Genomic DNA, 12865 nt, shown 5'->3' with positions numbered 1-12865 from the left:
TTACTGAGCCACACAGCTTCCCAAGCATTGCATTTATTTGTCAATTTTTTAACCTTTTCTGTGCCCTCCCTTTATGCTAGACCTTTCCTACCATTAGATTTGCCAGGCTGCAAAGATTGAGAAAGGATATAATCAGCTGTATTAATAATTATGTGTTAAAATAGAATTAATACAACTGTGTATGGGGGGGCAAAGGATGATTTGAGATGTTAAATCAACCCTATTATTAATAATATGCTAAAATAGGTTAAAGTAGCTATGGATAGTGGCCAAAAATGTTTTGAGAGCATGTATAAAATTTTTCCCCATACATCTCCAATTGGAGATGTGATCTAAAGTGTTGAGTTTGATGACTATCTAATCTATAATCAAGGTGTCAAATTGAGTATTATATATTCATATTGTTTTTTAGATATTATAATTGCTTTTTATATTTTGTTTTACTGTTTGATAAATTAATGGTTACAATGTGGAAAAACACAAGAAAATAAGGCACACATATATTTTATTGCCTAATAGGTTATTGTTATAACATGAAGGAACAAATGAAGAAGGTATATAGATGCTATAGATGATGGATTTCAGTACACATTTCATAATTCAGAAATGGTTTATTTATTAAATACTATTTACTGTTATTTACTAAATGTAGGCAAGAGAAGAGGAAGAAAAAGATAAAAACAGGGAGAGAACCTTAGTAGGCCCATAAAATTGAACTGAAAACTTGGAATTAGTACTTAACAATTGAGGTGAAACATTGGAGGGCCCCGAAGAGAGAGACAGAGTCAAAACTGATGGAAGAAGATGATTTTCAGCTGGGCAATTTAGGATAAATGAAAGGATCATATTATGAGGCAAACAAGGGAGTTGGTAAAGAATGAAAGATGTGAGGTAAACAAAAAGCAAAAAAAAAGAGGAAAGGTTTTCTTGTAACAATAAAAAGAAGTCAACATTGGAAAACCTCTAAAAGGAAAAGTTGTTTTAAAAAAAATTTGTTCTTGAATTTGGGAGGAGAAAGGAGTCTAATGCCTTAATATTCCAGCTTTTGACAATTTTATTTTAACAGAGTATCTTCTATTGTAAACAAATAAACAACAACAACAAACTAACCCAAAAAATTTTAACAAAAGTTCTGTCTTTTTCCTATTTCAATTGAGATATGAAGGCAAAATATCACTTACAGTAAATAAATGATAATTAAAAATTGTAAGTATCTTTCCAGCCTCATAATTACATTTTTAATACCATTTATAAAATTGTCATAAATCAGAGTGATAGATAAAAAATGTTAGATGGTAGAAAATAATCACATACCAAAGATTTAGGGGAAAATAAATCTATGTTTTAATTTCTTCCTTTTAACATCACTTAATTACCATCTGTCAGGTCTCAAATTTTTGCCTCTGAATTATGTTTTACAGATTGCAGCTGGGGCCACAGAAGTGTCAGTATTTGGGGCAGCATCTGAGTCATTCAGTAAGAAGAACATTAATTGTTCTATTGAAGAAAGCATGGAGAGATTTGAAGCAGTTGTTAAGTCAGCAAGGCATATCAATGTTCCAGTGCGAGGGTATTTATTAAACTTTGCAAGTAACTATATTTTATGAACTGATGCACTTGAAATATTTTTTCTCCTTAAGTTTCCTGCTTTTTTAAAGCTGTCTTCTGTAGTCTATTTACCTTGGTTGTTATAGTGTAGGAAATAGAAAAATGAAAGGGAATGTTCTTTTAAAAAATTATTATAAAGAATAATTATAAAGAATATAGAGAATCAAGTCGGCAAGATCCATTAGAAATTATTATTATTTTCAATTAGGGCCTCAAAGACCTCTTCCAATTATAAACCTATAATTTAATGACATTAATAATCACTTATAACTTATATGAATTTTAACAAGAAGTTTGTTTCCTTTGGCCTCTTTTAAGCTATTTATATTTTACATTACATTATGGTATATTATATTGTAAGATTAATATAATAATACTAATCATAGTACATAATTTTTTTTGTAATTTTTCAAATTCATTATTTTTCTTTCTACAATTTTATAAATGAATCAGCCTCATTTTCTTGTAATTTTTGCTTAACCTCTAAATAGTACAGTGGAGAAACTGCTAGTCCTGGACTCAGAAATAACTGAATTCACACCCAACTTTAAATACTGAATAGATGTGTACTTCTGGGAAAGTCATTTAACCTCCACCTGCTTCATCTCATCTTTAAAATGAGAAAAATAAAAGCATTTAGGTTATGAGGACCAAATGAAATAATGTTTATAAATTCTTTGTGAAACTTAAAACACTATACAAATTCTAGCCATTATTACTGGAAGCTGTCCAAAGGTGATTATTTCAAAACTCATGAGATACACAACTCAATTAATATGACAGATTACTATTATCAACCTTTATTTATTAAGCACCTTTTTTGCCAACTAGAGTGCAAGACACTGATCTTAGATAAAAATGAAGAAATATTTCCCAGGAGAAATATTTCCCTGGAGAAATACTTAGTATATTAAATGAATAATTAACAGGAGGTATATCAGGAAAGACCTCATGAAAAAGATGTCATATGAGCTGAGTTTTTTAAGAGAACTAGGGATTCTAAGAGGCAGATGTGAGAAGGAAATGCATCCCAAGCACCAGGGATAGTATGAAGATGGGAGATGGAATATTGTTGGTAAAGGACAGCAAATGGCAAATTCAGATGGGCCATAAAGTAAATGAAGGGGATAATTGTTAAGCAGTATGGAAAGAGATGTTGGAGTCAGATTTTAAATGACATTATATGTTAAATAGAGGCACTTAAGTTTTATACTATAAGCATTAGGTAAACATTGGAGCTTACTGGTAAGAGTATGTTATGTCCAGACCTGTATTTTTATTTTTAATAGTATTTTATTTTTCAAATACATACAAAGATAGTTTTCAACATCCACCTTTGCAAAATTTTTCTGTTCTAAATTTTTCTTCCTTCATCCCCCACCTTCCCTCTCCCCAAAATCACAAGCAATCCTATATAGGTTAAACATATGTCATTCTGAAATTAGGCATGGACCCACACTTAACACCATATACCAAGATAAGATCAAAATGGGTCTATGACCTAGGCATAAAGAACGAGATTATAAATAAATTAGAGGAACATAGAATAGTTTATCTCTCAGACTTGTGGAGGAGAAAGAAATTTGTGACCAAAGATGAACTAGAGACCATTACTGATCACAAAATAGAAAATTTTGATTACATCAAATTAAAAAGCCTTTGTACAAATAAAACTAATGCAAACAAGATTAGAAGGGAAGCAACAAACTGGGAAAACATCTTCACAGTTAAAGGTTCTGATAAAGGCCTCATTTCCAAAATATATAGAGAACTCAAATTTATAAGAAATCAAGCCATTCTCCAATTGATAAATGGTCAAAGGATATGAACAGACAATTTTCAGAGGATGAAATTGAAACTATTACCACTCATATGAAAGAGTGTTCCAAATCATTATTGATCAGAGAAATGCAAATTAAGACAACTCTGAGATACCACTACACACCTGTCAGATTGGCTAAGATGACAGGAAAAAATAATGATGAATGTTGGAGGGGATGCGGGAAAACTGGGACACTAATGCATTGTTGGTGGAGTTGTGAACGAATCCAACCATTCTGGAGAGCAATCTGGAATTATGCCCAAAAAATTATCAAATTGTGCATACCCTTTGATCCAGCAGTGTTTCTATTGGGCTTATATCCCAAAGAAATACTAAAGAAGGGAAAGGGACCTGTATGTGCCAAAATGTTTGTAGTGGCTAGAAACTGGAAAATGAATGGATGCCCATCAATTGGAGAATGGCTGGGTAAATTGTGGTATATGAATGTTATGGAATATTATTGTTCTGTAAGAAATGACCAGCAGGATGAATACAGAGAGGACTGGCGAGACTTACATGAACTGATGCTAAGTGAAATGAGCAGAACCAGGAGATCATTATACACTTCAACAACGATATTGTATGAGGACATATTTTGATGGAAGTGGATTTCTTTGACAAAGAGACCTGAGTTTCAATTGATAAATGACGGACAAAAGCAGCTACACCCAAAGAAAGAACACTGGGAAACGAATGTGAACTATCTGCATTTTTGTTTTTCTTCCCGGGTTATTTATACCTTCTGAATCCAATTCTCCCTATGCAACAAGAGAACTGTTCGGTTCTGCAAACATATATTGTATCTAGGATATACTGCAACATATCCAACATATAAAGGACTGCTTGCCATCTAGGGGAGGGGGTGAAGGGAGGGAGGGAAAAAAAATCGGAACAGAAACGAGTGTCAATATAAAGTAATTATTAAATAAAAATTTTAAAAAAATAAAGAAAGAAAAAAATATGTCATTCTTCTAAACATTTTTCCATATTTGTCATGCTGTATAAGAAAAATCATATCAAAAGATGTTTCCTTTTTCCAAGCAAACTAACAACAAAAAAAGGTGAAAACATTATGTTTTAACCCACATTCAGTCTTCATTGTTCTCTTTCTGGATGTTGATGGCACTTTCTGTTCCAAGTCTGTTGGAATTGCCTTGAATCATCACATTATTGAAAAGTCAAGTTCATCACAGTTGATCATCGCATAATCTTGTTGTTACTGTATGCAATGTTTTCTTGGTTCTGCTCATTTTACTTAGTATCAGTTCATGTAAGTCTTTCTAGGCTTTTCTGAAAGCAGTCTGCTCATCATTTCTTATAGAATAATAATACTCAATTACATTTGTATACTGTGACTTATTCAGCCATTCCCCAACTGATGGATATCCACTCACTTTCCATTTTCTTACTTCTACAAAAATGACTGCTATAAGCATTTTTGCACATGTGGATTTTTTTTCCCTCTTAGATGATCTCTTTGTGATACAGACTCAGTAGAGACAATCAGGCCAGTACTTTAACAATCAATTTGGCAATTTAATAGAAATTAAATTGGAAGAGATAGGAACTGGATTGAGGCAAAGATCGTGATTAGGAGATTATATACTTGATAGATTTTAAATTGTCTAATTTGAATTACCTATTGCAAATAATAAATTCAAAGCTGTCATTTCTCTGACATCCAATGAATTTATAAAGTAACTTTTTATTGCTAAAGGGCATATACTCATGTACATTGATATATTAAAAATAGATAAATTTTCATTCATCATTTGCATCACTGCATCCTCTTGACATTAGGATATATATAACCCCAGTTTCAAAGCTCATTATTGTGGCTTTTTCTCCTTATTGATGGAGATGAATACCCTGTCCTGCATGGAAGGCAGGGAAGAATTGTCAAAAGTGGGAAAACTTCTGAATTCCCAGTCTTTTCAGCAAACTGAAGTGGAGATAACCCTCCCATCTTCTCTCTTGAACTGAAGTCAGTAACATCCAAATCAACTGTAGAGAGAGTTCTAAGCAATTTGAGGAGAATTCAGAGAGAGATGACTGAATCTCTCTGATTCTTGCCAATTCCACCCATCTTTGTGGTCTTTGGAACTGGGGCTTACATATGTTTTATATGAGTTTATCTAACATATCATCTGCCATCTAATTATCTGGTGTTGAGTCTTTCTGTGCATAGGTAAACTTGGCTTCCAATGACTGATATACATCCTAAAACATTGTACAAAGTCCTTCAAGCTGATACATGAAACTCAGCCAAAGCCATGGTAAGTGAGTCTTCAGTGATAAAAAATGAAGCATTACTATCCTTCAGGAGCTTATTCTAGAGAAAAAAAATTAGGTCTGAGAGAAAATCTGTGAAGAGGGCTTATCATTTAAAGGATATTTAACACTTTGCGATATTGTTTGATTTTTCTCTCAACATTTTTTCATATTATTGTGTCTAGTAATTCTCTACAGTGAGAGTTTTAATGAAAGGTCAAGTTTTTTTATTTGTTTTTGTTTTATATTTGTGTATCTGTCTTTTTTTATTTTTATTTAATAATTACTTTATATTGACAGAATCCATGCCAGGGTAATTTTTTTACAACATTATCCCTTGCACTCGTTTCTGTTCCAATTTTTCCCCTCCCTCCCTTCACCCCCTCCCCTAGATGGCAAGCAGTCCTATATATGTTAGATATGTTGTAGTATATCCTAGATACAATATAAGTTTGCAGAACTGAACAGTTCTCTTATTGCACAGGGAGAATTGGATTCAGAAGGTATAAATAACCCAGGAAGAAAAACAAAAATGCAGATAGTTCACATTCATTTCCCAGTGTTCTTTCTTTGGGTGTAGCTGCTTCTGTCCGTCATTTAACAATTGAAACTCAGTTAGGTCTCATTGTCAAAGAAATCCACTTTCATCAAAATATGTCGTCATACAATATCGTTGTTGAAGTGTATAATGATCTCCTGGTTCTGCTCATTTCACTTAGCATCAGTTCATGTAAGTCTCGCCAGTCCTCTCTGTATTCATCCTGCTGGTCATTTCTTACAGAACAATAATATTCCATAACATTCATATACCACAATTTACCCAGCCATTCTCCAATTGATGGGCATCCATTCATTTTCCAGTTTCTAGCCACTACAAACATTTTGGCACATACAGGTCCCTTTCCCTTCTTTAGTATTTCTTTGGGATATAAGCCCAATAGAAACACTGCTGGATCAAAGGGTATGCACAATTTGATAATTTTTTGGGCATAATTCCAGATTGCTCTCCAGAATGGTTGGATTCGTTCACAACTCCACCAACAATGCATTAGTGTCCCAGTTTTCCCGCATCCCCTCCAACATTCATCATTATTTTTTCCTGTCATCTTAGCCAATCTGACAGGTGTGTAGTGGTATCTCAGAGTTGTCTTAATTTGCATTTCTCTGATCAATAATGATTTGGAACACTCTTTCATATGAGTGGTAATAGTTTCAATTTCATCCTCTGAAAATTGTCTGTTCATATCCTTTGACTATTTATCAATTGGAGAATGGCTTGATTTCTTATAAATTTGAGTCAGTTCTCTATATATTTTGGAAATGAGGCCTTTATCAGAACCTTTAACTGTGAAGATGTTTTCCCAGTTTGTTGCTTCCCTTCTAATCTTGTTTGCATTAGTTTTATTTGTACAAAGGCTTTTTAATTTGATGTAATCAAAATTTTCTATTTTGTAATCAGTAATGGTCTCTAGTTCATCTTTGGTCACAAATTTCTTTCTCCTCCACAAGTCTGAGAGATAAACTATCCTCTGTTCCTCTAATTTATTTATAATCTCATTCTTTATGCCTAGGTCATGGACCCATTTTGATCTTATCTTGGTATATGGTGTTAAGTGTGGGTCCATGCCTAATTTCTGCCATACTAATTTCCAATTATCCCAGCAGTTTTTAATCAAATAATGAATTCTTATCCCAGAAGTTAGGGTCTTTGGGTTTGTCAAACACTAGATTGCTATAGTTGACTATTCTGTCTTGTGAACCTAACCTTTTTCACTGATCCACTAATCTATTTCTTAGCCAATACCAAATAGTTTTGGTGACTGCTGCTTTATAATATAATTTTAGATCAGGTACAGCTAGGCCACCTTCATTTGATTTTTTTTCATTAATTCCCTTGAGATTCTCAACTTTTTATTGTTCCATATGAATTTTGTTGTTATTTTTTTCTAGATCATTAAAATATTTTCTTGGAACTCTGATTGGTATAGCACTAAATAAATAGATTAGTTTAGGGAGTATTGTCATCTTTATTATGTTCGCTCGGCCGATCCAAGAGCACTTAATATTTTTCCAATTATTTAAGTCTGACTTTATTTGTGTGGAGACTTTTTTATAATTTTGCTCATACAATTCCTGACTTTCCTTTGGTAGATAGATTCCCAAATATTTTATGCTATCAACAGTTATTCTGAATGGAATTTCTCTTTGTATCTCTTGCTGTTGGGTTTTGTTGGAGATGTATAAAAATGCTGAGGATTTATGGGGATTTATTTTGTAGCCAGCTACTTTGCTAAAATTATGAATTATTTCTAATAGCTTTTTAGTAGAATCTCTGGGGTTCTCTAGGTATACCATCATATCATCTGCAAAGAGTGATAGTTTGGTTTCCTCATTGCCTACTCTAATTCCTTTAATATCTTTCTCGACTCTTATTGCCAAGGCTAGTGTTTCTAATACGATATTAAATAATAATGGTGATAGTGGGCAACCTTGCTTCACTCCAGATCTTACTGGGAAAGGTTCCAGTTTTTCCCCATTGCATATGGTGCTTACTGATGGTTTTAAATATATGCTCCTGACTATTTTAAGGAAAAGTCCATTTATTCCTATGCTCTCAAGTGTTTTTATTAGGAATGGATGTTGGATTTTATCAAATGCTTTTTCTGCATCTATTGAGATGATCATATGGTTTTTGTTTGTTTGGTTATTGATATAGTCAATTATGCTAATAGTTTTCCTAATATTGAACCAGCCCTGCATTCCTGGTATAAATCCTACTTGGTCATAGTGTATTATCCTGGGGATGATTTTCTGTAATCTTTTTGCTAATATTTTATTTAAGATTTTAGCATCAATATTCATTAGGGAGATTGGTCTATAATTTTCTTTCTCTGTTTTCAGCCTACCTGGTTTAGGTATCAGTACCATGTCTGTGTCATAAAAGGAATTTGGTAGGACTCCTTCAATCCCTATTTTTTCAAATAGTTTATTTAGCATTGGAGTTAATTGTTCTTTAAATGTTTGGTAGAATTCACATGTAAATCCATCTGGTCCTGGGGATTTTTTCTTAGGGAGTTGATTGATAGTTTGTTCTGTTTCTTTTTCTGGTATGGGACTGTTTAGGATATTTACTTCTTCCTCTGTTAGTTTGGGCAAGCTATATTTTTGGAGGTATTCTTCTATTTCATTTAAGTTGTCGAATTTATTGGCATAAAGTTGGGCAAAGTAACTCCTAATTATTGCTCTAATTTCCTCTTCGTTAGTGGCGAGTTCTCCCTTTTCATTTTTAAGACTAACAATTTGATTTTCCACTTTCCTTTTTTTAATCAGATTTTTCTATTTTGTTGGTTTTTTTCATAGAACCAACTCTTAGTTTTATTAATTAATTCAATAGTTTTTTTTACTTTCAATTTTATTGGTCTCTCCTTTTATTTTTAGAATTTCAAGTTTAGTGTTTGACTAGGGGTTTTTAATTTGTTCCTTTTCTAGCATTTTTAGTTGCAAGCCCAATTCATTGACCTTCTCTTTCTCTATTTTATACAAATAGGCCTCTAGAGATATGAAATTTCCCCTTATTACCGCTTTGGCTGCATCCCATACATTTTGGTATGATGTCTCATTATTATCGTTTTCTTGGGTGAAGTTATTAATTATGTCTATGATTTGCTGTTTCACCCAATCATTCTTTAGTATGAGATTATTTAGTTTCCAATTATTTTTTGGTCTACTTCCCCCAGGTATTTTGTTGAATGTAATTTTCATTGCATCGTGGTCTGAAAAGGATGCATTTACTATTTCTGCCTTACTGCATTTGAGTTTGAGGTTTTTATGTCCTAATATATGGTCATTTTTTGTATAGGTTCCATGAACTGCTGAAAAGAAAGTGTATTCCTTTCTGTCTCCATTACATTTTCTCCAGAGATCTATCATATCTAACTTTTCTAGTATTCTATTTACCTCTTTGACTTCTTTCTTATTTATTTTGTGGTTTGATTTATCTAATTCTGAGAGTGCAAGGTTAAGATCTCCCACTATTATAGTTTTGCTGTCTATTTCTTCTTGCAGCTCTCTTAATTTCTCTTTTAAGAATTTAGATCCTACACACTTGGTGCATATATGTTTAATATTGATATTGCTTCATTATCCATGCCACCCTTTTGCAAAATATAGTGCCCTTCCTTAGCTCTTTTAATTAGATCAATTTTTGCTTTTGCTTGATCTGAGATCAGGATGGCTACCCCTGCTTTTTTGATGTCACCTGAAGCATAGTAGATTCTGCTCCAACCTTTTACCTTTACTCTGTATGTATCTCCCTGCTTCGGGTGTGTTTCCTGTAAACAACATATTGTAGGATTCTGGCTTTTAATCCATTCTGCTAACCGCTTCCTCTTTATGGGGGAATTTACCCTGTTCACATTTATGGTTAGAATGACCAATTCTGTATTACTTGCCATCTTGTTAACCCCTGTTTATGCTTTTCTCCCTTCTTTCCCCCTTGGCCCCTTCCCAGTATTAAGCTTGTGAGCACCACTTGCTTCTCACAGCCCTCTCTTTTTAGTATCCCTCCCCCCGCCTTAGAGTTCCTCCCCCTATCTTACCCCTTTCCCTCCCAGTTTCCGTATTCCCTTCCACTTAGCTTATTCCTTTCTTTTTCACTTTTCCCTTCTCACTTTTCAATGAGGTGGGAGAAGTTTCACCATAGATTGAATATGTCTAAAATTTTTCTCTTAAATCCACTTCTGAAGGCAGTAAGATACCCACTATATTCATCCCCCTCCATTCTTTCTCTCAGATATAATAAGTTTCCTTTGCCTCTTCATGAGATGTACTACCCCCACTTTATCCTTTTTCTGGTATAATGTCCTTTCCACATCTAGTTTCTAGAACAAGGTATACATGTATTCTTTATACATCTTTATAGCCGAAATATAGTTCCCAAGATTAATCTTTAACTTTTTAGATTTCTCTTGAGTTCTATATTTGTAGATCAAACTTTTTGTTAAGTTCTGGCTTTTTCATCAAAAATAGGTGAAATTCGCTTACTTTTTTGAATGTCCATCTTCTTCCCTGGAAAAAGATGCTCATTCTAGCTGGGTAAGTTATTTTTGGTTGCATACCAAGTTCCTTAGCCTTTCGGAATATCATATTCCAGGCCCTTTGATCTTTTAGTATGGATGCTGCCAGATCCTGGGTGATCCTTATTGTGGCTCCTCGATACTTGAATTGGGTTTTTCTAGCTGCTTGCAGTATTTTTTCCTTCATTTGAGGGTTCTGGCATTTGGCCACTATATTTCTTGGTGTTTTGATGTTAGGATCCCTTTCAGAGGGTGATCGATGAATTCTTTCAATGTCTATTTTATCCTCTGTTCCTATGACTTCTGGGCAGTTCTCTTTGATAATTTCCTGGAAAATAGTGTCCAGGCTCTTTTTTTCATCATGTTTTTCTGGAAGTCCGATGATTCTCAGATTGTCTCTCCTGGATCTGTTTTCCAGGTCTGTTGTCTTCCCCAGAAGGTATTTCACATTTTTCTCCATTGTTTGATTTTTTTGGATTTGCTTGACTGATTCTTCTTGTCTCCTCGAGTCATTCAATTCCACTTGTTCAATTCTGATTTTCAGTGAAGTATTCTCTTCACTCACTCTTTTAAAATCTTTTTCTAATTGTCCCATTGAGTTCTTTTGTTCTGTGGAATTTTTTTCCATTTTGCCAATTTTGTTTTTTAGAGAGCTATTTTCTGTTTCCAGTTCACCAATCCTATTTTTCAAGGATTTTATTTCTTTATCCACTCTCTCTTTAACTGACTTCTTCAGGCTCTTTTGCCAAGCCTCCCTCTCCTTTTCCCATTTTTCTTCTAGCTCCCTTGTGAGAGCCTTTTTAATTTCCTCCACGAGATTCCTCTGTGCTGAGGAACAGATGATCTCCTTCTTTGGGGATTCACCTGGGGACTGTCTGTTTTTAGTCTCCTCAGGATTTAAAGTCTGCTCTCTTTCTGTATAGAAGCTGTCAAGGGTTAAAGTCCTCTTCAGTTTCTTGCTCATTCTGTCTAATAATCAAAGACAAACTAGCAAAGAAAAAAAGAAAAAACTGGAGTCTTTCTTTGGGGGAGGGGCTGGGTGTGTTACCGAGCTTCCTCTACAGACTGCAGGGGGCAGCAGTGAGGCACTAGCAGGACTATTCTGCGCCTGCGCTCTGAGATCCCAGAGCGTGTTGAGTCACTGTGGGGGGGGGGGGGGGGGGGGGGGTCGGCCAGGTCCCGAGAGACTCCAGCTGTTTGGGGTTGTATTCTTCAGCCCCGGTGTTTTTAGCTTCTCTGCTGGGCTGCTGACTTGCTGCCGGAGCAAAGTATCCAGTCCTGTAGCGAAGCTCTCCCCGCAGAGACGGCTGCGATCACTCCCCACCCCCTCTCCAGTCTGCTCCCGTGCTCTCACTGCCGCTGCCCGCTGCCTGGGCCCGATCTAAAACGGCCCCAGCCCTCCAGTAAAAACAGACCTTTCTTGGCGATTCTCAAGGATGGCTTCTCTTGGTAACTATTGTGGGTTTTTTTTCAGTCAAGCATTAATTCAGAGGCTTGTAATAAAATGGATAGTGAGAGAAAACGCGGAGCTTACACAGCTGTGTGCCTCTTCTCCACCATCTTAACCGGATGTCCTCTTGTGTATCTGTCTTTTCCCCCAATGAATGTAACTGTTTTTTAAAGAATTAATAGAAAATAAATATCAGTGTGTCTTTTCCTATACAAAAAAGTACAACTATAAAATCTATGATTTTTTTGCTCTCATAAAAAAGAAAGACTTTAAAGGACAAATACAATCTTCATTTGAATCAGAAAAGACAAATAAATATTATAATAAATTAATTTATATTTGTAGGTAGAGTTTTCATCTCCAAACAAGAGAATATAGAAGATTTTAACATTTCCTCTTAAACTTGAACTATGGGTTGGATCTCCTCCATGCCAGTGGTGAATGATCATTGCTGACAGGCATGTCTCCCTGTTTTATCCTTTCTTTGATATTAAAGATAAGAGGGTAGTTGAACTAAAGTGTTTCTGTTATTAAAGCTTTCAAGGAATCTTGTGTAATTACCATGTATGCATGAAAACACCTTGGAGAATAACTATATTGGTAATATTTTACTCTACTATTTTTTAAATAACCAACAAA

The 12865-nt window shown here is 34.5% G+C and overlaps 1 protein-coding gene across 1 annotated transcript in view; it reads left to right on the top strand.

Annotated features, from left to right (window-relative positions):
* The window catches only part of HMGCLL1 (3-hydroxymethyl-3-methylglutaryl-CoA lyase like 1), a 245224-nt gene that overhangs the window by 133640 nt on the left and 98719 nt on the right, over positions 1-12865 (top strand). Inside the window, exon 5 of the mRNA XM_051997181.1 lies at positions 1422-1570. Coding sequence (XP_051853141.1) covers positions 1422-1570 — 149 coding nt within the window. The remainder of the gene's footprint in view (positions 1-1421; positions 1571-12865) is intronic.

The sequence above is a fragment of the Antechinus flavipes genome, chromosome 4 (assembly GCF_016432865.1).
Source record: "Antechinus flavipes isolate AdamAnt ecotype Samford, QLD, Australia chromosome 4, AdamAnt_v2, whole genome shotgun sequence".
NCBI lineage: Eukaryota > Metazoa > Chordata > Mammalia > Dasyuromorphia > Dasyuridae > Antechinus > Antechinus flavipes.
The sequence above is the reverse complement of the archived record's forward strand: the minus strand, read 5'-3'. Positions and strand labels throughout refer to the sequence as shown.